This window comes from Myiozetetes cayanensis, unplaced genomic scaffold (assembly GCF_022539395.1).
Source record: "Myiozetetes cayanensis isolate MyiCay16 unplaced genomic scaffold, myiCay2020 scf22, whole genome shotgun sequence".
Classification (NCBI taxonomy): domain Eukaryota; kingdom Metazoa; phylum Chordata; class Aves; order Passeriformes; family Tyrannidae; genus Myiozetetes; species Myiozetetes cayanensis.
The window spans coordinates 3,136,794-3,162,673 of NW_026087434.1; the positions used below are offsets into that span (position 1 = coordinate 3,136,794).

General features: G+C 48.3%; 2 protein-coding genes across 2 annotated transcripts in view; both read left to right on the forward strand.

Moving 5' to 3' along the window:
- Positions 1-13,511, forward strand: part of CACNG4 (calcium voltage-gated channel auxiliary subunit gamma 4) — a 42,942-nt gene extending 29,431 nt beyond the window's left edge. The window contains exons 2-4 of the mRNA XM_050319001.1: positions 2,760-2,843; positions 8,153-8,293; positions 9,127-13,511. Of these exons, the coding sequence (XP_050174958.1) occupies positions 2,760-2,843; positions 8,153-8,293; positions 9,127-9,665 (764 nt within the window). The 3' untranslated portion in view covers positions 9,666-13,511. The remainder of the gene's footprint in view (positions 1-2,759; positions 2,844-8,152; positions 8,294-9,126) is intronic.
- Positions 13,512-17,874: 4,363 nt separating this feature from the next.
- CACNG1 (calcium voltage-gated channel auxiliary subunit gamma 1) lies at positions 17,875-25,809 on the forward strand. Its single transcript, XM_050319006.1, has 4 exons — positions 17,875-18,115; positions 23,022-23,096; positions 24,834-24,971; positions 25,583-25,809. The coding sequence occupies exons 1-4, from the start codon at positions 17,875-17,877 to the stop codon at positions 25,807-25,809; spliced, it is 681 nt and encodes a 226-aa protein (XP_050174963.1).
- Positions 25,810-25,880: the final 71 nt, after the last annotated feature.

Below are 25,880 nucleotides of genomic sequence, written 5' to 3' on the forward strand. Positions count from 1 at the left end.
GGCCATGGTGATGGGTATTCCAGCAAATTCCAGCTTTGCTTTGGTTTTATTTTTCATATTTAAGCACAAGTCAGATTCTGCTGTTGTGCTTTTAGGGCTGACCGCTGCCTCAGTAGCTTCTCCAGCTAATTTTAATTTTCCCCAAATCTGAGTTTCAAAGTCTATCACTGTGAAAAAAAGGTATTGTTATTTTTTCCTAGCAAGCCTTTGTTACTTTGTGGATTGGAAGAGCCCTCAATACCCTGTACATCACCAGAGTTCTTGATAACAACTTCAAGCCTCACTGAGAGTTTAATAAGCTGCTGCTGAGTTATGTGGCAACTGTTAAGTTTTTATGGGTAAAAGTTATCCAGTCTGCTGCTGTTATTAGCTATCAAACACCACAGACACCTGAGAGGACCCTGAACCAGGATCTGTGCTCTGAACTACATCAAAAATATTGGGAAGAATATTTTGCATTCCTAAGCTTTGATACAGGTCCAAATTTCACAGGCACTTGCTATTTCTATAAAAAATTTGGCCAGAATGACCAATCCCAGTATTCCCAAAAGCTGGAACTAAAAAGGAACTCTCAAGCTCATCCAGAATTTTGTTTGGGGCTAATTATGCTTTTTCACCTCTGCTAGTCTAGCTAATACTCTTTCATGTGAAAGGTTCCAAATATAATCACCAGGAAATGAAGGGCTCATCACTCCTGTCCTGCTGGGCCGTTCCAGCCCTGCAGTGGAAGGAGCTGCTCGTGGCTCTCCCCGTCTGCACCAAAGCTGTGGGAACTCAAGTGACCTGTGATACCTCTACTTTTGTAACAGCTCTGGATGAATTCAACAAACTACCTTAAAAGTTATTGGAGAATCATGGAATGGCTTGGGTTGGAAGGGATCTTAAGGATCATCTCATTCCATCTCCTGCCAGGGGCAGGGACACCTTCCACTAGCCCAGGTTGCTCCAAGTCCCATCCAACCTGGCCTTGGACACTTCCAGGGATGGGGTAGCCACATATTCTCTAGGCAGCCTGTGCCAGGGCCTCCCACCTTCACAGGGAAGAATTTCCTCCTGCTATCCCTGCCCTCTAATCTAACCCTGCCCTCTGGCAGTTTAGGAATTACACAGAGTACAGTACCTACAGACTGACAGATGGCCCCACCTGTACACACACAAGCACAGCCATTGCAAAGCCTATTTCCATGGGAAAATAGGATGGAAAGATTATTTAGATTTTTTTTTCCCTTAATGAATAGAGAGGATTAAAAAAAATCATACACTGAGCGTATCTCCTGTAAATTGTCTCACCACAGTGGAGAGACTCAATGCAATGACCATCCAGCCTCAGAGGCCCCATAATGCTGGGAGTGATTTAGTTCATCTGCCACAAAAATGAGCACTGGGATCTCTAAAATCTGGATTTTGGATTGCCTTGCCTGGAGAGCCATCAGCAGCAACAGCCCCTCCGATGGCAAGCAGGGGGATGCACGGGCAGGAGCAGTCCCAGCTGAAGTGCTCCCTCCACCTGGCAGCCAGGACAGGTGTGTCACTTCCAGATGTGACATGAGCCACTTACATCTTGTTGCCAGCCTTTGAAGTGCTGTGCAGAGAAAGCCTGAGCTGTTCCTGCAATTAGAGTGGAGACATCATTTACTGGGAGAATTAAATGCGCTGTAGTAGCAAACCTGCAGTTGACACTCGCAGGGTGCAATTTAAATCCTCCGGATTAGTAATTCTTTTGAGATCTTTGTAATCATTGGTAATAGGTAGTGAAATAAATCCACATTTATATCCTACAGACTGCAGCTGTGCTTCTGTTAAAGTAGTATTAACTGATGGGTTTTAAATCCTTCTGCCAGCTTGAGCTGTAAGCACCGAAGCTCCTGTGCAGGGATAACTCATCCTGGGTGATGTATGTTCCCGAGCACGAAAGCACTGGTTAATGAATAATGAAAGCACCAAGGCAGAATCAGAGCTCAGGGCTCACTCCTGCAGGAAGCTCTCTGGGGACAGGTCCCCGTGTGGCTCCCGGTGCCACAGCGACCCAACTGCAGCTCAGACTGGGGATAACTGGGACAGGAAAGAACACAAACTGCTCATGTAAAGCTTTGCCTGGGTGGACAAAGTGCTGACTTGTTCAGCAGAGTGAGGGGTTCATCTGGTCAGCTCTGGCATTGTTCCTGCAGGTATCAGGAGTGCACACTCTGCCCTGACTCGCTGCACAGGCTCCCAGTTAACTAAGCAAATATGCCATTAAAAGCTGAGCCAACCTTGAGGGGGACATATGGGTTTAAATTGCAGCAGGAAGAGATTTATGGACTTGTTTTCCCAGCCTAGAGAGCAATTGAGGAGGCCTCAGACAGTTCAGCATTTACCAGTCTGATAAGGGAAGTCAGCACTTCACTGGGACGAGATGGGAGGGATGGTGGGTGTGGGATTGGTACTTGGCTTTGCCGTGGAGTCCCAGCCATGGAGCAGGGACCCAGAGTGACAGTCACCCTGGGAACAGAAAGAAGCTTTGCAAACTCAGTGTGCTTGCTAGATAAGCACAGTGCTGATAAAGTAAAGCATTAGAGATTAAAAAAAACCTCAAGAGAACGATATTAGTGGCTGAAGAACCCAGCCCAGGAATCCTGGCTCTCCCTTCCTGCAGCTGTGCTTCAGCCCAAGCTGCCCAAAATTCATGGCTTTGGAGGTGGTTTCTTGACAGCTTGAAAAAAAAGCACATTTACCTGGTTCTATTCCTTATGGGGTTTGTTTGCTTTGTTTTCGTTTAGGAATCTACAAAGGACACTGTTTCCGAATCAACCACTTCCCTGAAGACAATGACTATGACCACGACAGCTCAGAATACCTGCTCCGTAAGTGAACACAGACCCAATGCTCAGGATTTACAGGTGTGGCCTCAGACACTCCCCTGGCATTCCCTTTTCTGAAGAGCAGCCCAAGTCTTACTCACTGCAAGAGACTGGCCCGAAGTGGGTGGCACAGAGCACGTGCAGCTCGTGCTGTTGACACAGCAGTTGACACAGCCATCACCCCTGGGGCCCCCCATTTCATAGAATCACTGGATTATTGAATCATGGGATGGTTTAGGTTGGAAGGGACCTTGAAGGACATCTCATTCCAACCCTCCTGCTGTGGGGTTTCAAGGGTTTTATCCAAGGGTTTTTTCGGCCAGGGGAATGCTCATGATTTCGGTGCCTGTTATCTAAATATCACATGGCAAGTTTTCAAATGAAAACTGCAGCTACCGTTCCCAGATTGGCCAGGATCTTTTACAGAGGGAGTAATTATCTGGTTAGTTTATCAAAACAGGTTTGAGGAGTGGGTTCCAGCCCACTAGGAAGCTTTTCCTAATGCTCAAAACCCAACCCTTATGCAAGCCTCATCCTTTGCAGCTGCTGAGCCACCTCCCCCTGCAGTGAAATTACTGCATTGTAGGAAGGAAGCTGAAATTTCTGCAGCTAACAGCAAAATCCCAGCATGAACATGGGCTGTGACTTCCCTGCCTGGCCAGCCAGCCACTGCTGCTCTGTGCTGGCATGTAATCCTCCCCCCAAAAGTGATTTCATCCACCAACCTGGTGCTTGAAATGAGGGCGCTGGTTTTGTCTCCTCCGGATGACCACTCTCTCTGCTGATGGCAAGTCTTGGAACCCGAGTGCTCCTGCAAAGTTGGAGTTGGATTCCCCCTCCCCAGAGGACTCCTTGCCTTGTTGTTCCTTCTGAGCAAAAGAGCTGAGCAGCCAAGCTGAAAGCAGTGCCCTTTGCCTGGGAGAGGAACTGCAGCTCACAGGGTGTTGGGAGATCAGGGAGTGGTGAATAACACTGCTGGCAAGGCAAAAAACACCTCAATTACACTACTAATTGCCTGAAACACCACTTAGAGAACCACTCTGCCCTTCTGCTCACTTCTGGGCAACAACTTCTAGTTGCTAAGACAAGAAGAAGGGAAAAAAAAAAAATCTCCGAAAAGTTCCCTTCCCCAGAAAACTCCAGATGTTTTTTCCTCTTTGCTTTTGTCGGTTCAGATCAGTCACAGCACCCAGGTGACACGAGTTCTGAGCTCAGGCTGAGGCAGGGTGTGAACACAGCTGCACTTACCTTTCACACAAAGCTTTGGAACTAATGTTAAATTGATGCCAAGTCAGCTTTAGGAAACAAACATCATTAGTAAAAGGGCTGTGAAGGAAAGGGGAATTAAGTAGCATCTTGATAAAAGCGCATTATGCCCTCCTTTATATGGAGAAAAGTGAGAACTGGGGAAAAACAGCTCCATGGTAAGACATGAGATCGGTAAATTGCTGTAAGTGCGCTTGTGACGGGTGTTCCTAAAAGCTGTTTTCCAAGGTGACTAAGTACACATCTTAAAAACAAGTTGGTCCAGCCCTTTATGTCTTCTGCAAAATCGGTCTCCAGTGGCTCCCCCGCAGAGCTCCCCCTCTCCTGCACGGAGACAAGGCTTTAACTTTCCTAAGAACTGCAGCTCCCCATGCATACAGTTGATTTAGAGATTACTGAAAGGTTCCACGTCTAAATCCAGAGGAGATGAGCTCATCCCTATATGTAATAGGGACCAAATCATTGTCTAAGACAGGAGGATATTTGCATCCTGTTTCAAAGGAGACACGAGAGCTTCCGTCCCATTTCTGCCCTCTGCAACACCCTTGCAGTCTGCTGGCTCCATCTCATTCTCCACTCTTTCCAGCCATTTCTTGGCACAAGTTTCTCATGTTGAGAATAATCCTTATTTTTCCTGCTTGGCTTAGGCAAAGGCACCAACACCGTGTGCATCTCGTGCTCCTGAAAGAGCAGCGTGAGGGGTCTCAGCCTGCTCCACAGTCTCCAATTTAATACAGGCTTCAGAGAAATTCAAGCATTCTAATGACAGCAGGATCAAACCCTGGTTCAAACCCCTGTGGAAATCAGTGAAAAAAAAATGGCTGAGTTTAGGAGACCTTGGTCCAGGACGTGGGGAGGAGCAGCCTGGATTTTGCCCTTCGGTGTTCAAGCTGCTCCCTGGGAAACCAAGCAAGCGACAGCACAGTGACGACTGACACGTGCAGAGGAGCTCGAACAAGACCCTTCCTATGGAACCTTCCCTGTGGCAACACACTCCAATCTGTGTGTCTAAAAAAAAAAAATCCCCTTCTCCTGGCTGTGCAGAGCCCCAGAGAGTGGCAGATGCACCACAGAGTGCAGTCCCCGGGCTGCCGCCGCATCGCCCAGCGGCACACGTGTGCTCCGGCCTCCCCCGTCTCCTGCTCCCCTCCTCTCCTACTTCCCTCCTCTCCTGCTTCCCTGCTCTCCCACGTTTCTTTGGGCACACAGAAGCCAAGCTGCTCCCATCCAGCATCTCAGAGAGCACGTGCACCTCTCCCTTTGCAGGAGGGGAGTTTTCAGCCGTTCTCATCCTGGGGGGTGTCAGGGCTCTCCTGCTCGAGGAGGGGCACTGGGGACCCCATTTTAGGGGCATCTCCACGCTTACACCTGAGTGCCACAGCATCCCCTTTTCCAAGCCTCTCAGAGGAGATGAAAAGCCCGAGCAGAGGCCGGGGCTGGCAGCCCATGGGGAGGAGCAGCAGCTCCACTGAAGGAGGTGTCACCACACATAGCCGTGCACAGCGGCCAATGCAAACAGACAGGACGGTAAACAAGGGGGGGGTGAAAAGCAAGGGAGAAAGCAAAAACCAGATTGCCTTAATGTTTTTTGATGTGCTGTCATTTTATTACCAGTATCAGGAGACATATGTAAATTCTACATGGTACCTATGAGCTTCCTTTGAAATTTCCGAGCTGAAAGTACACATTGTAGGAAAAAAGATACTGGAGAGTTTTACAGGAAGAGAACACTGTGTGGTTTGTTTCTCTTCACATTAATTACCTACTATAGAAGAATTATCTCTGGAGATTATTGCTACAAGTAGAACAACACAGCCCTTCTCTCTGGCATGTCTGGCAAGTTCCTTCCAATGGTATCAGTGAAGCATTTTTGGAAAGCTCTTTGATGTAATTGAATTCATTATAAACAGCATGGCCATCAAATATAGGAAATAACATCCAGAAAGAGTGGGCCACAGATTTTAAGCCAGTGCTGCCTTCAGCCAGGGCACTAAGAGGCAGTGATTTGGGGTACCTTAACGTCCAGCAGCAGAGACTGACTGTGAATCTTCTTCTATTTATTGATTCTAAAAACTCACCCAGAAGCCGAAGTGCTGTTGCTTTGCACCAGCTGCGTGGGGATGCAGGCAGGACAGGAGGACGGGTCCTCACCTCTCAACAGGCTTTGACCAGAGACCTTAGAGCCACGTCACTTGGATCTGGCAGCCCTTGCGAGACGCTGCCTGAATAGCAATGCCCTGCCTGAATGGGGTTCAGATCCCGCTAGAAAATGCCCCGTCTGTGAGGGACACGTGCGGCGACGCTGCCACTTCGGGAAGGGCTGGGCTTTTCTCACCGTTGCAGATCGATACAGGCAGGATCTTCCCAGGCAGGGACTGTCTTTTTGGGTTTGTGTTCGCACCGTTGCTCAGGAGGACTGGTCCGTGGCGGGGTCTCCGGGGCTGTACAGAGCACACGGAGCAAACACCCAGCCCTGCCCCTCAGCCCTCGGTGGGAGCTGTGCCACCAGTTACCAGGGGAACGATTCACTGAGTCGGGAATGCCATGGCCATCAACAATGAAATGAGAAGGCATCAGCTGTAACATCTGGCCATTCCTCCTCGGGAGACGGGCGCCGCTCTCTGTGCGTGTCAGCCAGGGATGGCACCCGGGAGAGGCCGCAGTGCTCGGGGCACCGCGGCAAAGGAGACGTGCAGATGGCGTTTCCTGCTCTCCCAGCACTCAGCCCTGGGCTGCCCATGTCCTCCCAGTCTGCTCTGGGATTTCCATGCCCCTCTGACAGCAAACTCTGACCCCACTCACCTCAGGCATCCCCCCAGCACTCGCCTTGCCAGGACTCCCCTCCAGGCATTCACCTTTGCACAGTTCCCAGCTTTTGGGTGATCCTGTTTTCCACAGCACCTTATCTCCCCTACTCCAAAAAAAAAACCCTCTCTCTCCAACAATAATATAACTCAGTTCCTCGCTCTGCCTTTCAGGAACCCCTGCAGCTTCTCCCCCTTTGGTTTTTACAATACAGACATCCCTCTTCTTGCACTTGTTTATTTTTTCTCAGCCCTTTTGTTCCCTCCCTGCCGCTTCCCTGTCGATTGCTGCTCAGTCTGGTTGTGACCTGACTTTGAAAGCTGGCTTGAAGTGGTGTTCTGATATTTTTGTGGGGATTTTATAGCCCATGCTGGTGAATGGACTGAAGCACACAGAATTTTAAATGACTCTACTTTGCTGTCAGAAAACTAAACACAAACATCTAAGACGCACTTGTTAGGATTTCTTCCTTCGAAATCTGAAAGGTTGCAGTGTCCTTAACACCCACCAAATAAAAAGGGGTTATTAACTGTGCTTGCTGGCAACATGGATGCTGCTGACTTCAAAAGCTGTGATTTGCTCACCTTGCACATGTAGCAAGGAACAGATCCGTCTGCTCCAGCCGTCCCAAACCTCGTAGGGTTCATAACCAGCTCATGAATTTTTCACAGCTGCTCCCTGCGTGATGCTGGGTCTTACTGTCACTTACCTCATGCTTTGCCAGAAATACTCTGCACGTGATGGCATCAGATAATGTTGATAAGGCTGGACTTCCTCGAAGAAAGCTCAAAAGATTGAAGCTACTCAGCTGAGAGTCTGGCCACCTACCCAAGGTCTTGGCTCCGGAGGACATGCTCAGAAATGCAGAATCAGTAATAATTCTAGAAAAAAGAAAATTGGATATTAGGGAAAATTTCTTCAATGAAAGGATTGTAAAGCATGGGAACAGCTGCCCAGGGAAGTGGTTGGAATCACCATCCCTGGAAGTGTTCAAAAAATGTGTGGATGTGGCTCCTGAGGATGTAGTTTAGTGGTGAACACAGTGGAGGTTTGGGTCGACAGTTGGGCTTGATGATCTTAAAGGTCTTTTCAAACCCAAACAGTTCTGTGATTCTATATCATTCTTCTTAATGATTCTCTGAAAAGCCAGGGACTTTGAGACTCTAATCTCCACACTTGCACCTGAGGAGGCATCTGAAATGATTACTGTCTGTCTTGCTTTCCTACCTGTCTCCCTCCAGGCATCGTCCGTGCCTCCAGCGTGTTCCCCATCCTAAGCACAATTTTGCTGTTGCTGGGAGGACTCTGTGTCGGAGCAGGAAGGATTTACAACAGCAAAAACAACATCATTCTCAGCGCTGGGATTCTCTTTGTTGCAGCAGGTATGTTCTCCTTAAATTGAGTCCTTAAGAAGTGCTGCCTTTTGCAACTGAAAAAGACTGGAAAAGCTCGTTGGCAATTCTTTCCCTGGCACCCCTTTCCTGGATTGGGGGCACTAACAGCATCACACCAGGCAAATTTCTTCAGACACAATTATGTTCCTGAAGCCCTAAAATAAGTATATTCTAGAAAAAGCTTTTAGTTTTCCTGAAAGAGGAAGTGAAAATCAGTAACAAGCATGTTTTACACTCTTTAAAATGTATTAAACATTAGATGAATCAGGCATCTCTTCCACCTAAGGCCTTTTCCTTATTTTTAATATGGTGGCAGAAAACATTCACCTCTGATAGGTGAGCCTGTTTTTCACCCTAGAAACATCTGAGAGAGTCAGCCCCATTGTTAATAGCTTTCCCTGAAGCCTGGATTAAACATGCTGCATTTAGATGAAAATTCAGCAAGGTGGAAGAGAACTTATCTTGATCAAGGTGAACAGCCATAGCCCTGAGCTCAAAATGTATTTTTATCATTATTCTGAATGTTAGAATACCACTAACAGTATTAGTGAGCTCCCATATGCTGCTTCTTTCCCACTGTGGAAATGAAGAGATGGGGGAAAAAAAAATCCTGCTGAATGTTTTGGCATCCATGACGTGGATCTATTGTTTGTTTTTCAAGAATAAACGGAACCTTGAGATAAATTAACATGAGATGAGTCAATACATGTAATAAATTTAGTGGTTGCAATCCTTGAACCATTCAGGTCCAGAAGGTAACACGGCTTGAATTTCAGCTTCCCAGCCACATAAACCGCTGATTTATGTTTTCCCTTCTCTAGGTCTAAGTAATATCATAGGGATCATTGTCTACATATCAAGCAATGCAGGTGACCCAAGTGACAAGCGAGATGAGGACAAAAAGAACCATTACAACTATGGTTGGTCTTTTTATTTTGGAGCCTTGTCTTTTATCGTGGCCGAAACCATAGGTGTTCTGGCTGTGAACATTTATATTGAGAAGAACAAAGAGCTGAGGTTTAAGACCAAGAGGGAATTCCTTAAGACTTCTTCCAGTTCTCCTTATGCCAGGATGCCAAGCTACAGGTACAGGAGGAGGAGGTCCAGATCCAGCTCTCGGTCTACGGAGCCTTCTCCGTCCAGAGACATTTCCCCGGTTGGCATGAAGATAGCGAGCACCATCCCCATGAACGAGATTTCCATGTACACCCTCTCCAGGGAGCCCCTGAAGGTCACAACGGCTGCCAGCTACAACGCAGACCAGGAAGCCAGCTTCCTGCAGGTTCACAACTTCCTTCAGAAGGAATTTAAGGAAGGACTCCACGTCAACATGGTCAACAGGAGGACGACGCCCGTTTGAAGCACGTCCCTTCCTCGCGCTTTTTGAAGAAGTGTCAGAACAGGATGGGTCTGTCATGGGAGAGAAGGAGCGATGTTAAAATACCCTCTCACCTCTTTAATTGTGGCATGTGTTGAGGTAGCAAGTGGAGATCCTCTGGACCAACATAAAGATGTTACACGCTCGTAGCTTTTTTTGAAGCTATTTGGAGTTTGTTTCTTTCCGTTCTTGGTGTCACGAGATGAAGGCAGTTCGTGTTGCTGCACTTTTGTAGTGTGTACACAGTCTTGGAGAAACTGCAAAGGACAGGCCACCAGTGTGTTTTAAAGGATTACAGAAAAATTGTTGTACGACTTTTCTTTTTCTTTTTTTTTTTTTCTAATATTGAGATCCCTTAATACAAACTTGCAAATATAATTTATAATCAAGCCCAAGGATGAATATGAACTACTCATCGAGTGAGCCACTTTCCTTTGACACGGAGTAAACTTTGCCTCTTTCAAAAAAAAAAAAACAAAACCACAGAAAAAAAAATATTTTTGAAGGCAACACTTTCTAAAACTGACCTGTGCCACTGAAACCGTAGAGCACCCACGTACTGAGCAGTGTGGACTCCCTGATGGGGTGATGAGGGAGTCCCCCGTTTCTGGGTGTGAGGCATCCCTTGGGGCGATGCAGGTCGAGGAGAAGAGGGTTGGATGCGTCTTGAGACCCCCCCCTCGACAAGGGGAAAGATTGAAGCAGGTGGGACTTGAGCCTATTTGCAAATATCATTTTTTGCCTAACGTTTAGAAAACTTGAATTCCTCATCTCGACGAGCCCTAGTGCCTGATCCGGCGAGGTGCTGAGTGCTGTCTGTCAGGAGCCCCCAGAGACACTCCCAGCGAGGGCGAGGGGCAGAGCCGAGCCGGGCTGGCCGGTTCCCTGCGCCTGCATTCCTGATTTCCTTACTGCTTCACAAGTGCAACACTAACGCTACTGGAAACTAAGATCTCTAAGCAACGGGCGGAAGACGAGGAGCTAAACTAGCAAACCTTCCTGCAGCGACGGGAGCGGAGCGTTAACAAGAGCAGATGGCGACTTTGTATTTTTAAAAAAAGAAAAAAAAAAAAAAAACAGAACAAAAAAAAAAAAATTTAGTCACCGTTTATGAGATATTTATTAAACTCTTTTTATTATGAATAAGTGCCGCATGGTGCAAGGTATAGTTGCTTTTAGATGGAGATGGTGGCGGTTCGACCTGATTTAATTTATTTTGTGATGATGCATCTTACTTACGTGCAGAGAGCCCACTGCAAACTCTATGCATCACGTAAGGAGGGAACTAATTTGTACCCTTTGCTTCTGTATGTTTCTAAAAGAGCCTGAAATTTTTTTTTTTTTTTTCTTCTCCTTAGAAATTCCTGCTTTCATTTTTTTTACACTTTTAGGCTTGGATCTCAAAGCTCGAGGGCCTGACTCAAAGGTAATTTAATTTAATAGTACTCATGCTGATTTTAGTGACCACTCGACCAAGCCATATGAGAATGAGGTGCCCGATTCCCCACAGATGAATTAGATGCAGTGAGAGAGGAGCATCTGATTCCTGGAGATTCCTTTGAATATGCCCATCATCTTTACCCAGAAGACTAGAGAAGTGGTGACAAGGGAAAAAAAAAAAAATGATGATTTGGAAAGCTTGGCTCACTGATGGTGGGAGATCTCAGCCAAACTGTTAAACCTCTTTAGTCTTAATTTATCCCGTGATGGCCGTGACTCGGTGGTGGTTTGGATTCAAGGCTTTCAGCTAGTGGAACCAAGTCCTCCAGGGAAACCCCGGAGAAGCTGCCTTAACATCCCAAAAAGCAAGTTAAACCCTTTCTCCCCCCCCTCCCCCACAGATAAACCCTACTTAAGCCTCTCTCCTTGCAAGAACCAAGACACAATTCTCAATTCTAAGCGAAAGTCTTCCCCTTGTCACTGTTCAGCTCTGCTGGGCCCTCAGCCCGGCAGAGCCACGTCTTTATTTTGGCAGAGGTGGGTTGGAGCCTTCATCCCTGCTCATTAAGAGTTTCCATTCAGGTTAAAACTCTGCTGGGATCCTTTTATCGAACCTCTGAACTCTGAGAGCTGAAGCGAATGGAGCAATGGGAACGATTTAAAAGTAGAAAAATGTTGTGCTACTTTCTGTATCAACACACTATGGAGAAAGATGTTACACAAGCCTTTTTAAAAAAAAAAATATTCAAACAGAGGCAGACAAGAAAACTTTTTTACCTACTTTTCGGCTAGGACAACATAAAAGAGTTCTAAAATTATTAAAGTTCTTGATGAAAGGTTTTTTTTACAAGAAACTTTATGCTTTCAGACAATAAATTATTTCCTACTTTTTGAGACTTCGTAATATTAAAATACTTTGATTAGCTATGATAGAAGTAGAAGTTTGCAATGAAAAAAAAAACAACAACCTTCTGTCTCATTAGTGTGTCATACTAAGTGCTAATTAATTTACATCTAATTATAGTCGATGTATTTTTCAAGTGCAATTTCCCAGAACTATTTGTTTCCCACTGTGTTAATAAACTAATAGTTAGAACTAAGTCCTCATCCGTGTTTACTGTAATTAAGAATAAAACCATTCCCTTTAAAACCAGGAGTTAGATATAGGCTGTTTCTCTGAACTCATGTACCTTGAACTGGAAGTCGACAGTGTGAGGTTTGCTCCGCGCGTTGGTTTTGTTCTTTTAATCGTCATTCTCCAGTGAATGTGCTTCAAACCATCTGATTCCAGCCAAAGTCCAAGGTTTTCCTTCAGCCCAGGTCACACCTGCAGAGGCACGTGAAGTATTTTTACACCACGCTGGCAAAAAAACAAACCAAACATCTTGCTGAGGGTTTTTGGGGTGTTCGGCAGAGCCTCCTCCCCCAGGGCAGGGTTGGTCTCAGCAGCTCCCCGAGGGTGATGCCCTGTCCTGGCCCGAGCCGGAGCATCTGCTCCTTCTCCAGCAGGCACCTTGGAAAAACGGAGCTGGAGCGGGGATCCTGGGATGCTCATGGGACACGGGGTCTGGACAGGGAACAAAGGCACATCTCCACCAGGAGATAATGGGACCAGAGCTTTTGTCCTGTGGGAGAACAGGGGCTGCCACTGAAAACTCACCCAGTTGCAGTGCAGCACATTGTTCAACCAAAGCAAAAAAAAACTTTTCACTTGACAATCCCAGTAAAAAAGAAAATCCTCAGATAATCAGTCCTTTCCTGTGGAAAACTTTGATTCCGACAAAACTGAAAAAATCTGCAGCATTCCTGGCCATGAACAGTTTTGCTCCATGGCTGATCTATCTGAACAGTTAGACTGTGCTCAGACTTTGAAACCACTCAGTGATGGTTTAAAAAACCCATCTGTTCTTCCACATCTCTCTGGTTTCCCCGGCCAGCACCGAACAAATGAGCCCCATTTCTCAGCAAGGCCTGCAGATATCACAGAACCATATCATTAACAATAATCAGTTTTTTGGTATATAACATACTGTAAGAGCAGAACTTAAAAAAAAAAAAAAAAAGCTATTGGATCAGATTTGATTTTCCAAGAAACAAAGTTTCAGGTGTATCATCAGCTCTCTCTTCCTCGTTTCTCATCCACAATAGGAGTAAAAAGAGAAATCACTTCAGCTGCCCAGGCATCTAACAATAAACTATTTTTCTATTTCCTTTTCTCTCTGTATGGATCACATATCCACAAGGGCTAATATATCACGTCCCTTGAGGCTACATTTCTGTCTGCAGTTCTAAAGTGTTATTTCCACTGTGCTTCAGTTCTACTGGTATAATCACAACCATGTATAATGTACTTAATCCTTACTTTTTAAATAAACCATTTTAAATGTATCTGGTTTTGTGTGGAGAGAGGTATATAGATTTTTAATTTCCAGATTCTCTGAGATGAGATCTCTGTGTTTATGTTTTCACGCTTCTCCCTGTTTGATTGCAGCCGGCCACATTACTGGAAGCCAATATATCAGAGGAGATAGAACTATTCTTATGGTCCCACAGACCACAAAATCTCCAAGATGAGCTATCCCCACAGTATTTCCAGTTAGTTGGGTTGGAAACTAAGAAAGGTCTTCTAGTTTCCAGCTTCAGTGCCCATTTTGAGCCTGATGTGGTGGCCAGAAGTCACTGCAAACCATCACCAAGAAAAACAACCCAGTGTCTTCTGAGGCGCTCACCCTGAGCCTGTGCTTTCCTCCAGCTTTTAAGGTTTCATTTGAATTCACCTCCAAGCACCCTCCTCTCCCCTGACCTTGCCCATTTTGCCTGAAGGAAGCCCTGACCCCACGTGCTGAAGCTCCCACAGCCTTGGCCTGATCGCCACCCCAAAACCCGTGCGGGACGAGCGGTGCCGGGCACGGGGCAGCAGTTCAGCAGCCTCTCCCTGCTCCCAGACATCCTGAGCCACCCCTGTGCACAGGCAATATTTCTTCTTCAAATCCTTCTTTCAACTTTACCTCCCAGCTCCTCAGCCTCCAGACTGTCTCTGCAGATGAAGACTGCCCGTGTGTCTCCATCCGCCTCTCCCGGCCGTGTGATGGATTGGCACGTCTGGAGGGAGGCAGGGGATTCATCTTTTCAAATGCCTCTGACACACGGCAGTGAAGCCCTTTAAAGCTCGAGCCCAAAGCTGGTTCCCCTGGACTGAAATTATAAATAAAGGCTTTTCCCACATTGCAGAGCAAGTCTGTGACCCCAGGAGCTGAGGCTGCCCTGCTGCGAACACAGGGGTGGATCGAAAAGGGGTGTTTGAGGTGGGGGGGAAGCAAAGACAGAGCCCTTAAAGCTTTGGAAAAAGAGTGGAAAAAGAGTGGAAAAAGAGTCCAGCAAGGAGAATGTGGCATTACCTCAGAATGAGAAAAGTAACAGAGATGGGTGGTGCTGAAAATAAGAGGCAATGGAGAGGCTCTGCACCTGTCTGGAGCCCAGCTCAGCTTACAGCCCTGCTTCCCTGGAGCCAGGGCAGTGCTTCCCAGAACGGCACCCCCAGCATGGTGGTGGTATTTTGGGAGAAGGGAGCTTGGATCAGGCACACAGGTTGACCAGCCCTGGTTGTGCCCTGCAGGGAAGAGGCTGGGCTGTGTACAGCAGGGTGGGAGGTCTGTTAAAAGATAAAATATCCAACCAAAACACACAAACACACACACACATTTTGCTCTTGCCTTCAGAGCTGGCAGGATTTCAGCCCCAGGATCAGGGAGCTTTTGAAGTGTTCCCAGGTGTCAGCCACGCAGAACCCACCACGATCCCGGTGGTCTCACCCCACTGGGGCAATGCAGGCTGAGGAGCCCAAACATTTTCCTACGGGAAAAAAGCTGTTTGCTGAGCTCTCATTTGAGCTGGGAACAGACCAGGTTATTCTCTGGGTTATTCTCACCTGGGAAGGGTCTTCTGCAGAACATCATTCTGCCAGCAGGGAACCACAGAATGGGGTCAGTCTGGTCGTGGTAAATCCTGAGGCTGCTCTGGAAGAAATACAGAAGAGTGCAAGTGCTGGGGAGCAGAGCCAAGCCACCACCTCTGCCAGGGAAAACACAACAAATAGTTGGGTTTCAGGCACCTCCTTTGGTATTTTCTCCAGCAGAGAAACAGAATTGTGTCCCTCACACACAGGGAGCTAAAGTGCAACTAATTACAACCCTTCTGCTTCCCAACAGGTCCTCATTAATAGTCTGTTTATATTTCATATGATATTGATTTTTAAATGTGAATACTTGCCACCTGACACAAGGAGACTGTGTCCTTTTCTCCTCCAGAAATCCCTTTGCTTCTGCATTTATCAGGTGCCCAACCCGCCCCACGGAGCCTCGGAAGCCCCAGGGAAGGCAACTTCACCTCCACACTGGGACAGAAGTTCCCAGGTTGGGGACAGAGGCTCAGCCCAAGAGCAGAGGAGCCTTTTGGCTCTCACCAAGGTGCTGATCACCAAATACCTGCCAGAAGCTCCGAAAAACACACGGAGCCTGTGCTGGGAGGAGGCGGCAGCAGCATCGTTGCAATGGGGCTGCATCAGCTCATGTAGCCAACCCACAGAGCCCGTGGGGAGCAATAACCCACAAAACACTTTTTTTTCCCCATGGATTGTCAGCTCTAGGTCATTTCTGGGGGGATGGGGACAACCTCAGCTGCAGCAATGTGAGCTTTCAGTCCCCAGAGAAGCCACTGCTGCTCATGCTGGGACTCATCAAAGCTCGTTCACACTCCCAGCTCCACTCAAGCAGGAGGGAGGGATGAATTTCTCCCTTCTGATTTCGCTTAAGTTGTTTCCTGGAAATTAGGAAAACTCAAAACAAAACCAAACCCATTGAACTTATCCAGATTGAAAGACCTAAATGAGAACAAAAAGCATGATTCTTGCCAACACTGGAAGAGACACAAAGACCAACACCAGCAAAGAAATTAATGAGTTCCCAGCCCTGCAGTCCTTGTAGGTTGTAATTAGTCTAAAGCAGGATCATTAGCACTTGCTTCCTCAGCAACCAGAACCTCACTTTGTGCCCACATTTGCAAACACACATTCCCTTCCCTCTGCTCCACCTGTGGAGTTTGGAGCATCAAGGAAGCGAAGTGGGGCTGCAGCTCCGGAGATCAGCTGGTGTCCAGAGAAATTTAACAAGAGCCTGCTTCAAAGGAAAAGGCATCACATCTTTAATGCCTTCCTTTGCTGGTTTAAAGCCTGCTCCCTTTAGGCTTTTCCATTTCTTGAGAACTCTTGGTTCTGGTTTAAATGCAATCCTCTCATATCTCTGCCAGCCCCAACGTGGATGTGCCTGTGGTCTCTGATCCCTGCCTTGCTCCACGTCCCCACTGCCCTCCCTGGTCCCCCTCCCCTTCCCCTCCAGTTCTGCACCACGTACCTTCACTCTTCCCCTGCTCCCCACATTCCCATCAGGAATGGGGCACCAGATGCCATCCCTGGTTCAGAATTGTCCCCTGCCCCCCAGGGGTGTCTGAGCAAGCCCTATCACACATCAAGCAGGGTAACATTAACCCCTTTAAGATGTATTTCAATTACAGTTATTGTGGATCACATTTTTTAATTTGTTCTTTATTTTCTCTCCTTTCCCACGCTCTCCTCACACCTCAACTCCTTGCTCCACATTGTCCTCATCAATTTGAGCTGACACCTCTGCACCTTTATTTTGACATCAAACTGGGGTGTTAATAAAGCAGGACTGGAGTAGCTCTGACATTATCTTGACACAATGATATTTGCAGCTTTCCACTGGCATTTTTTTACCCATTCTTTTAACATTCAGCTACTGTCACCCTCCTCACTTTGACATCACAATTGTAATGTCACCTCCACAGTGGCCTCTGCATTGACATTATCATCAAATTAGCTCTCACAATCAGATGGAGTGTCAAAGGGAAGGAGAGAAGCCGGTCCCAGGAATCTGGGCTAAGGGAAGTCACTTCTGGAAGAAGGAAAGGGTGTGTTGGGTGGCTGCTGGAGTTACAGTAAGGCATTGAGAGGAAACTGGCTGGTGGGAAAGCAAAGAGTACTCAAAGTTTTGCATTAGAAAAAATAGGAAAGAAAAAAAAAAGACCAAAAAACCCCCACAAAAACCCCAAAACAAAAAACCCCAAACAACGACCAGAAAAAAAATGCCCCCAACTACTCAGAATAGTTCAGGTTAATAAAAAGTAATATAACAAAACAGAACAAAAAATTGTAATAAAAATCAATAAACAAGTTGTCTTATTTTGCCATTTTCTGCCACAGTCCTGGGCTCTGGAGGGACATCCAGCTCTGAGCTCCGTGCAGAGCCCACTGTGAGCCGCAGGCGTGGGCGTGCGGGCTGCGGGGCTATTAAACTGTTTGGGATCAGCCTGAGCTCAGGCCCGGCACTATTATAAACACAGATGTTTTTATAACCTCGCTGAGAAGTTAATGGTCCTATTAATGCCTATTTCTGGGCATGCTGCAAGCCAAGACATCGCAGCCCCTGAGTGGCGGCCGCGGTGGCTGCGCCGAGCGCGCCTGGCCGTGGGAATCCAAAATAAGGCGGGTGGGACGGGGCCGAAAGCTGAGCTGTTCGTGAGCAGCCTCCCGGGCACCGGCTGACACAGCCCAGCAGCTGCCTGCGGCCACTCTCCCTGGAGCTGACATTTCCAAACACGCTCAGATGCGCCAGGATTTCGGGAGCCCTCGCGAAGCGCCCGCCGCGCTCGGCCGGGAGCGCCGCTCCGGAGCGGGATGGACGACAGCAAACCCCTGAAGGTGCGGCTGACGTTCTCCGTCATCCTGGTGGGCATCTCGCTGCTCTTCGCGGCCGTGGTGACGGACCACTGGGCCGTGCTCAGCCCCAAGGTGGAGGAGTTCAACGCCACCTGCGAGGCCGCTCATTTCGGGCTATGGCGGCTCTGCACCAAGAGGATTTACGTGCAGGAGCAAGGCTCCAAGGAGAAGGTCTGCGGGCCCATCAGCCTGCCAGGAGGTACGTGACTGCCCACCCTTGCTCGGGAGAAAGCACCAGGCGCTCAGGCCAGGCTTTGCGTAGGACGTGGCAGAAGGAAAACAGGCTCTGTGTCCCTTGGCACTCAGTTCAGGACGGGGCTCGGCCCTTAGTTGGGGATGAGGCTGCATGGGGCTGTTTCGGTGCTGCTCTGCAAGCAAACCCCATCTCCATCCCTCCTGCTGTGAGCGTGTGCTGGGTTGCCTTGCACGTCTGTTTGTGACCATATTTGAGTCTCCTGACAGCGGCGGGGAGAAGGGGAGGAGGATCAGGCACGGTGGAAATCACAAAGGGAAATGGGGATGGAGGGAATTTTGTTGAACCCCAGCCAAGGGCCCTGCAGCACTCAGGCCTGCTGACAGCAGCGGGCAAGAGAGAGGATTTATGGGCCCACCAAACACAGCTGGATCTGTAGGATTTCCAGATCCACATAACCATGGAGGAACTGCCTGCTCAGGGAGGGCATTGAGTTATCTCTGAGCTATTCCAACAACAGCCGTTCCTCAGGGCAGGGGGGAGCAGGGACCTGCAGCGTGGTTTGCCAACTTCCAGAAAGAAAAGTCATAAACCAAGTTTGAATCAATTTCTCAAGGACTTACGGAGCCTCCTCACCTCTCACTGGAGGCACCTGCTCCCACACACGTCTCCACCACGGGCACCTCCAGCCCAATCGATGGGGAGGGCAGCGGGCACGGCGGCTTTCCGGGAAGGCTGTTCCATTCCCATGGTTAAAGGAGCTCATTATGTTTTTGCTGATTGCCAAGTCAGCAACATCCGCGCCGTTTGCACTAATACCCTCCCTCTGTGACTGAGCCACGCTGCTCTTTCAGAAGGCTTAGAGGGGACTGGATGCTGTCCAGAACAGAAATATAACAGGATTGCCTTCGCGTTAGACTCGCTGCTTGAAATGAAATATATGTTAACACGTATCTGAAAATTTCCTGTGAAAAATCTTCCTGCCTGGGCTGACTGTATATTCCCGTATCACTGCAATTCTTTATCTCTCTGGTCCAAATTACGTGTTGTGAAGAGAGGAGCTCAGCCTCAGCTGTGTGGATCTGCCTCTAACCAAACTTGGGAGTGTGTCATCCATATGCTTAATGTCTCTCACGAAGGTACTTACGTGCCTAAGAAACACATCCCTCGCTGCGCGCCTCCCCTCGCGCACGGAGAACTCCCACGGAAGGAAAAAAACAACAGAGATCGGTGGATAAACAGCAAAATTGCACAACTGTGGGGTAAATATAAAGCTCATAAATATCCAGCTGTCTGCACAAAGCAGATTCGCAGGCAGGGCACAGGAAAGCAGCCGCTATCTTTGACAGACATCAGCATGTGCTCGCACAGGCGTTGAATCCCATCCCAGCGCCGCATTCCACCAGGCACGGAATAACTGGGAACGGTGGAGGGGCTGAGCTGCCCACCCCACACCGGAGCTGGCTCTCCAGCTTCTAAAGACATTGGGGGATTCGGGGGGTGTTCTGCGCCACAGTCACGTTTGGGAGGGTGAAATTCACGCCTCAATTACACCGTAAATGTCTTTCTCCCCGTTTTCCTCGGGCGAGGAGCAGAGCAGGGGAGGGGCGGCTCGGGCTGCTGAGCGGTGCCGCGGCCACACGGCCCGTGTTAGATTGATTTCACACTTCTGGGAAGGGATGTCAGCAGGGAAACACCAGGGATGGGGAACCTGCAGCAGCGGAGAAAATGTGAATGAACAAACGCGCGGCGCAAGAGCAGATGCGGGCACTGCTTTTCCTGAAAATCATGAGACATAACCAGACATTACTGCCAGGACTGGGAAAGAAGCATCAGAATTTATCACTGAATTAATAACCATTTACCAGTCGCTCCCTGTGGAGGAAATGGATGGCATGATTAACGTTATTTATTAGGCTTTGAGCTCAGCACAGCGCAGAGTGGGGAGGATCACTTGGCTCGCAGTCCACAAAGCCGGGCTGTGATTTAGGCAGAGCTTTAAATTTTTACAGCGCCTTTCCGAGGGTGTTGACAAATTGAAAAGGGTTCAGCATCCTGCTGTAACAAATAAAAAGATCAGGCTGTTAAAACCAGGCAAATTCAGATTAATAGTGAGACATTTTTAACTGAGGTCGGTGGGCGCGGGGGCATTTTATTACCAGCTGTAAACGGAGTTCAGTGTCACTGCCCGTAACTCCAGGTCTGTGCTGTCCTGCAAAGTGGGCTCCTGTGCTCTGGGCAGCAGCAGGGGCTGCTCAACAGCTTAAGCAAGTCCTTGTAAATACAGGAACCTGAGTGCAGGCAAAGTGCTCAGCAAATGGGTTCTCAGCAGGGCTGTCTCGTTCCCCGTGTCCGTACAAGAGGCTCACTCTGCAAGACAGGTGTGAAATTAAACTACTGGGAAATTCCATCTCCAAAACTCTGTGTCAAAGGCCTTGTTGGCCAGGTCAGAGCCTAAGGCCTGACCCCTCCACTGCTCTAACAGCTCCTCTAATTGCTGCAGCAGGTCCTGTCTCCCAAACTTAACACAAGTGGAAACCTCACACTAAGATCCAGGATTTTCTAAGCCCCCATCCTGCCACAAACCCCCACATGCTGTGTCCAATTTAGGTACAAGAGCAAAGTGGGTTCCAGTCCCCTCCCAGCCCTCCATAAACCCCTTCTGTGCTGACCCCTTTTATCATATCCTGGCAGAGCTTTGCTACAAGCCCCAAGAAGATGCAGCTTCATTTTCTGCAGACAAGTCCATCTCCAAACGATGGTTTATGAGGATGGAGGGTGGACCGGGCTCGTTTGGTTCACCTGCAATGGACACAGAGCTGTGCTGTGCTCCCCACCACACCATGTCTGGATGGTTTCATCCTGGGCTTTGTACTGCCTGGGGGGCTCCTCAGAGTTCAAGCTTTTCAGAGGATTAATTAAAAGCCAAACCAAACAATGCCAAAATAAAGTGTCCCAGTTTCATCCCATCTCCTTTCCATTTAGCACAGGAACCAAATGCTCCCCAGACTGGGATCACCAGATACAATGCTCAGACTTGGCCACCACTGAGGCACCGGCAGAGGCACAAAAACCACTGCTTTGGGGCTCAAAATCTGCCATTTCACTCACAGAGGGCTGAGTTCAAATATATTTCCTCCAGTCGTTTTCAAGGATAATAAAGAACAGGTCAGGAGATGCCAGACCTAAACATTAACCTCACCAGCAAGGAGGATCTGCAGATGAAATAGAAGTCAGCTTACAAAATTAAGTAGATAAGAGTGTCTCGAAGGAATCTTCCACTAACAGGCCCAAAAACACTGCTTTGCAATCGCCTTTCTCCTGGGAGAGGGAAAATGAATCCTCCTTGAGTCAGTATCTGCCATTTACACGGCAGAAAAAAACCCCACAAGAACCCACAGGTAAAATACTGGGATCTTCTGCCAGGGAAATTCATGCTGTAAATGGACACAGGCAGAAATCCACAGCACTCCCTGGGGGGTCCAGCACCCAACTTGGCTCGGGCTTCCCCACGACCTGTGCTGGAGGAGAGGACCACAACATCCTCCCGGACCCTCTCCCGGCTTCTCCTGGCAGCTGGTGCTCACTCCGGACAGCCATTAATTAATGGATGAGAAGCTGGCACTAACCAAGGCCCCTTGCTTGCCTGTGTTTCATGCAGCCTTGGCACTGTTTCCTGGGGTGATGGGAGCCCACCCTGGGGTGCCAGGGGGGTGCTGGGTGGGTGCTGAGCGGGTCCCCTCCAGCAGAGCGGTGCAGTCAGAGCGTCCCCACGGTTGTGCCCTCCCAGCCAAATTCCTGGCGAGCAACTGCTCTCCCAGCTCCACACCCCTCCAACCCTTCAATTAAACCAGCTATAAATAGCCAGAACACCCTCCACCCCAACCCTGCTGCTGCCAGAGCTCCGAGTCAGCAGGTCCTCAGTAGACCCTTCCCATCCCGCTGAGGCTGGAGGTCCCCTGTGAATCCACTGGCAGCAGTGCCACTGCTCCACTGCTGACCCTCACCGGGCTGGGGAGGAACAGGCATTGTGGCCATGGAGAGACTCAGCCTCCAACCTCCCTCCTCCCATATCCCCCTGCCCCACAGTCTTCAGACAGTCTGCTGTCTTATCAAACTCACTTAACAGACTGCCCTGATGGGATCAAACTTCACTGAAGCCTGGTTGAACGAGAGCCTCTTTGCCCTTGGTTCATGCAGCTTTCCCTTCCCTGGACGACTGTTTGGGCTTCAGATAGCTGTGGTCTTTTTCTACTGACAGCCAAAAAAAAAAAAGCCCTCAGCATCCCTGTTTTAGTAAAACACCACGTGCTTTGCTGCATTGCAGCAGCCTCATCTCCAGGACCCCGACATGGTGGTGACATCCCACCCCATGCAGCAACATCCCCCCACTGCCCCACAAGGCTCTGTGAGGGAGAAGGTGTGTGGGAACACTTTATCCTCCCTTTTTTGGACTCCAAGCTCCCCACAGGAGGGTGATGCCACTGTGGATGGGTTGGCAGCGGGGAGGGGAGGTGAGCTGAGCTGCCAGCTCAGCTGTGGGCACGGCAGGACTCATGCCCAGGAAACACAGCAACACAGGGGGGTAGAAATGTGTGATGGCCAAAGACAGAACAAGAAAAATTACCTGTAATTCATATTTCAAACAGATGAGCAATCAGTGTGCAAAGCCCACAAAAAGGTGTCAGAGGGGTTTCAGCCTGGCCCGTGCTGGAGTTGGTGTCCTGGCATGCCTGTGTCCTCAGCTGCTCCCGAGGAAATCAGATCCAAGCCCAGCTTCTCAGCATCACCAGGGGTTGCAAGGCTCAAAAACATTGCAAGTTTGATACATCAATAAAAAACTAATTCAGTTTTACTACATTTTATCAGAGGTTTCCAAGTGCACAAAATTGAATTTGCTTTTCCCTTTCAGACCACAACTGCTCCTACTTCAAGCACTTCACTCCAGGAGAGACCTCAGAGATATTTGAAGTAACCACTCAGAAAGGTAAGTATTTTCCAAGTGTGGTAGGAAGTGGAGGGCATAGAAGATCAAAGGTAAAGGGGTCCCCAAAATGAGGGTTCAGCCCTGGTTTCACTGAAAGCAGCAGAGGAATTTCTCTCAGACACCATCAGCTGGGAAACATGTGGAAAATGCCCTGCACAAGGCCAAATCCCAGCTACCTGGAAAGAATTATTTTTATATATGATCACACCCCTAAAAATTATTTTACATAAGTTGTCCCACAAATACATAACAACGTCAACACACAGGAAAACTGCAAAGAGTCTTCTCAGCACAAAAATGACTTTACAACATTGGCACTGCCCGTGACACTCAGCCTTTGCCATGGAAGGGGAAGATATTAATAAACCCTAAATGAATAAATCATACCCCAAGCAGAGCCTTGACCCCGAAAAGAAGTGCAGAGGCTCTCTGAAGACCATTAGGAATTTTATGCTTCCCATTGATTTTATATGAAAGTCATGTAAAAAAATGGAGCGATCGATGGAGAGAAGGAACAGGGATCCTGTGCAAGGACATGCACAGTGTTCACAGAAAAATAGTCTTTCACAGACAGATTTCACATTTTTAGTAAGTCCCTGATAAAGCCAAATATTTTGAGGGCCCCCCTAACGTGCTCCTCTCTCTTTCTCACCCTCTCATTGAGGACAAACCCCTTTCTAGTTTGCATCACAACACATTTACTGTGGAAAATAAGAGCCAGTGGTTACATTACAGGTATTAAACAATCCACTTGGCTTCCAGTGGAAATTGTAATGGTGGGAAAATCCTGGAAAAGGGGTTTCCTAAAACAGCAGCTTCCTAAGACAGGAAAGATTGGGAATTTTAAGTGGACAGATGAGCATATATCAGAGCCACCTGCTTTTGCTCACCTGGACTATCAGATCCAACCACCTGATCTTAAAAAATGCACCCAATGCCTTCACAGCATTGCAGAAAAAATACCAGGAAGAACTTCTTTTCTTTGGGGCAAAGGGAAAAGCTTAAGATTTTACATTGAAATAAAGTCTTTCAGGCAGTTCCAGCACAGAGTAAAGAGAAACATTAAGGAAATGATAACAAAAGGGTGGTATGAAAAACAGTGAGAACAAAGAGTGATTTGCTGTTCCCCTTCGCAGAAACAGCTCGTTTGGATGGGAGCTAATTAGGAACAGGCAAAGAAGCTCTTCATGATTTTGCCTGGGAGATATTTTTTTTTAAATGCCTCGAAAGGCAAATATCATCAGGCACTGTGATGTTCACGCATGGATACCTGTGTTAAATATTAAACTAATCTGAAAACAAACACAATGTGCAAATGAAGGCCCGAATTATTTGATTAGCAATTCTCCCCTCCATTCGGGCACTGAAGGTTTCTGGGGCTGGGGGAAGTGTCCAGAGCAAAAACCAGGACTTTCTGGGAGGGTTTACTCCCATGCCCTGAAGAAGTTGGGTCCATCGGCCCCACCCAGGTGGGCTGATGAGCAAAAGTGCCCTGTGCTCTCTCAGCAAGTGTTCAGGAAGTGTTTCCCCCTCCTGCTCTGATTTCATACCCTTCTCATTCAAAAGATACACGGCCAGTACTTGCCCCTGTTGTTACATGAGAGGAATAACCGACTAGAGCCACCTCACCCCCTCATAGTGCTCAGAGTGACCCACCACACTGTCACCACAGCTGATGGCTCAAAATGTGCACACTGTGTCATTTTTGGTGGGTTTTTTTTTCCCTCCCTTTGGCAGAATACAGCATTTCAGCTGCAGCCATTGCCATCTTCAGCGTTGGCTTCGCGATCATCGGGACGATCTGCGTCCTCTTGTCCTTCAGGAAGAAGAGGGACTATCTGCTGAAACCAGCATCCATGTTCTACACCTTTGCAGGTACTCACAGTCTCGCACTTGGGTCATGGAACAACACAGGGAAACCTAATATGGATTGTGGGAGGATGGAAACATTGCCCACCACCTCGTCTGTATTTCCTCCAGCTCTCTTTAAAAAGGGTATTTCTGCCATAATCACTGCCAACCCCAGTCTGAACCAGGGATATACAATACTCCATCTCATTTATTAAGCCTCAAACCAAAGAAATGGCTGATCCAGGCCCAAAACACACAGCTGTGCCCTGAGCACATGAAGATTGTGTTTTCACATGAGCCAGGAATACCTCGACATGCCACAACGAGGCAGAGGTGCAAATTGTCCCCTCAGGAAAAATCGTACTCAACCTCTGGGAAAGCTCCCCAGGGAATGCAATTATTCCTCCCCCACTTTGAGTTTCCCATCCCAGATCACACTCAAGAAGTCACCAGCTGACCTGGGTCACAGCAGAGCTCTCAGCAGTTCCGAGCACTGGTTCCTCCCAACACTGGAGTCAGTGACTCACCCGTGACTCTCCCTGCAGTGCCTGCATGGGAACGGCACACGAGGTGGTTAATTAAGGATGAAAAACTGACAGCTGGTTACTCAGCCCACTGCTCCTCTCTCCCTTCAGGTCTCTGCATCATCATCTCGGTGGAAGTGATGAGGCAGTCGGTGAAGAGGATGATCGACAGCGAGGACACGGTGTGGATCGAGTACAGCTACTCCTGGTCCTTCGCCTGCGCCTGCGCCGCCTTCGTCCTGCTCTTCGTCTGCGGCATCGCCCTCCTCCTCATCGCCCTGCCCCGCTTCCCCCAGAACCCCTGGGAGACCTGCATGGATGCAGAGCCGGAGCACTGATGCTCCCAGCACGGGAAAGAGTCCAGAGAGGGTCCTGAAAAGATTTGTATTTTTTTAAATGCCTGGGTCTC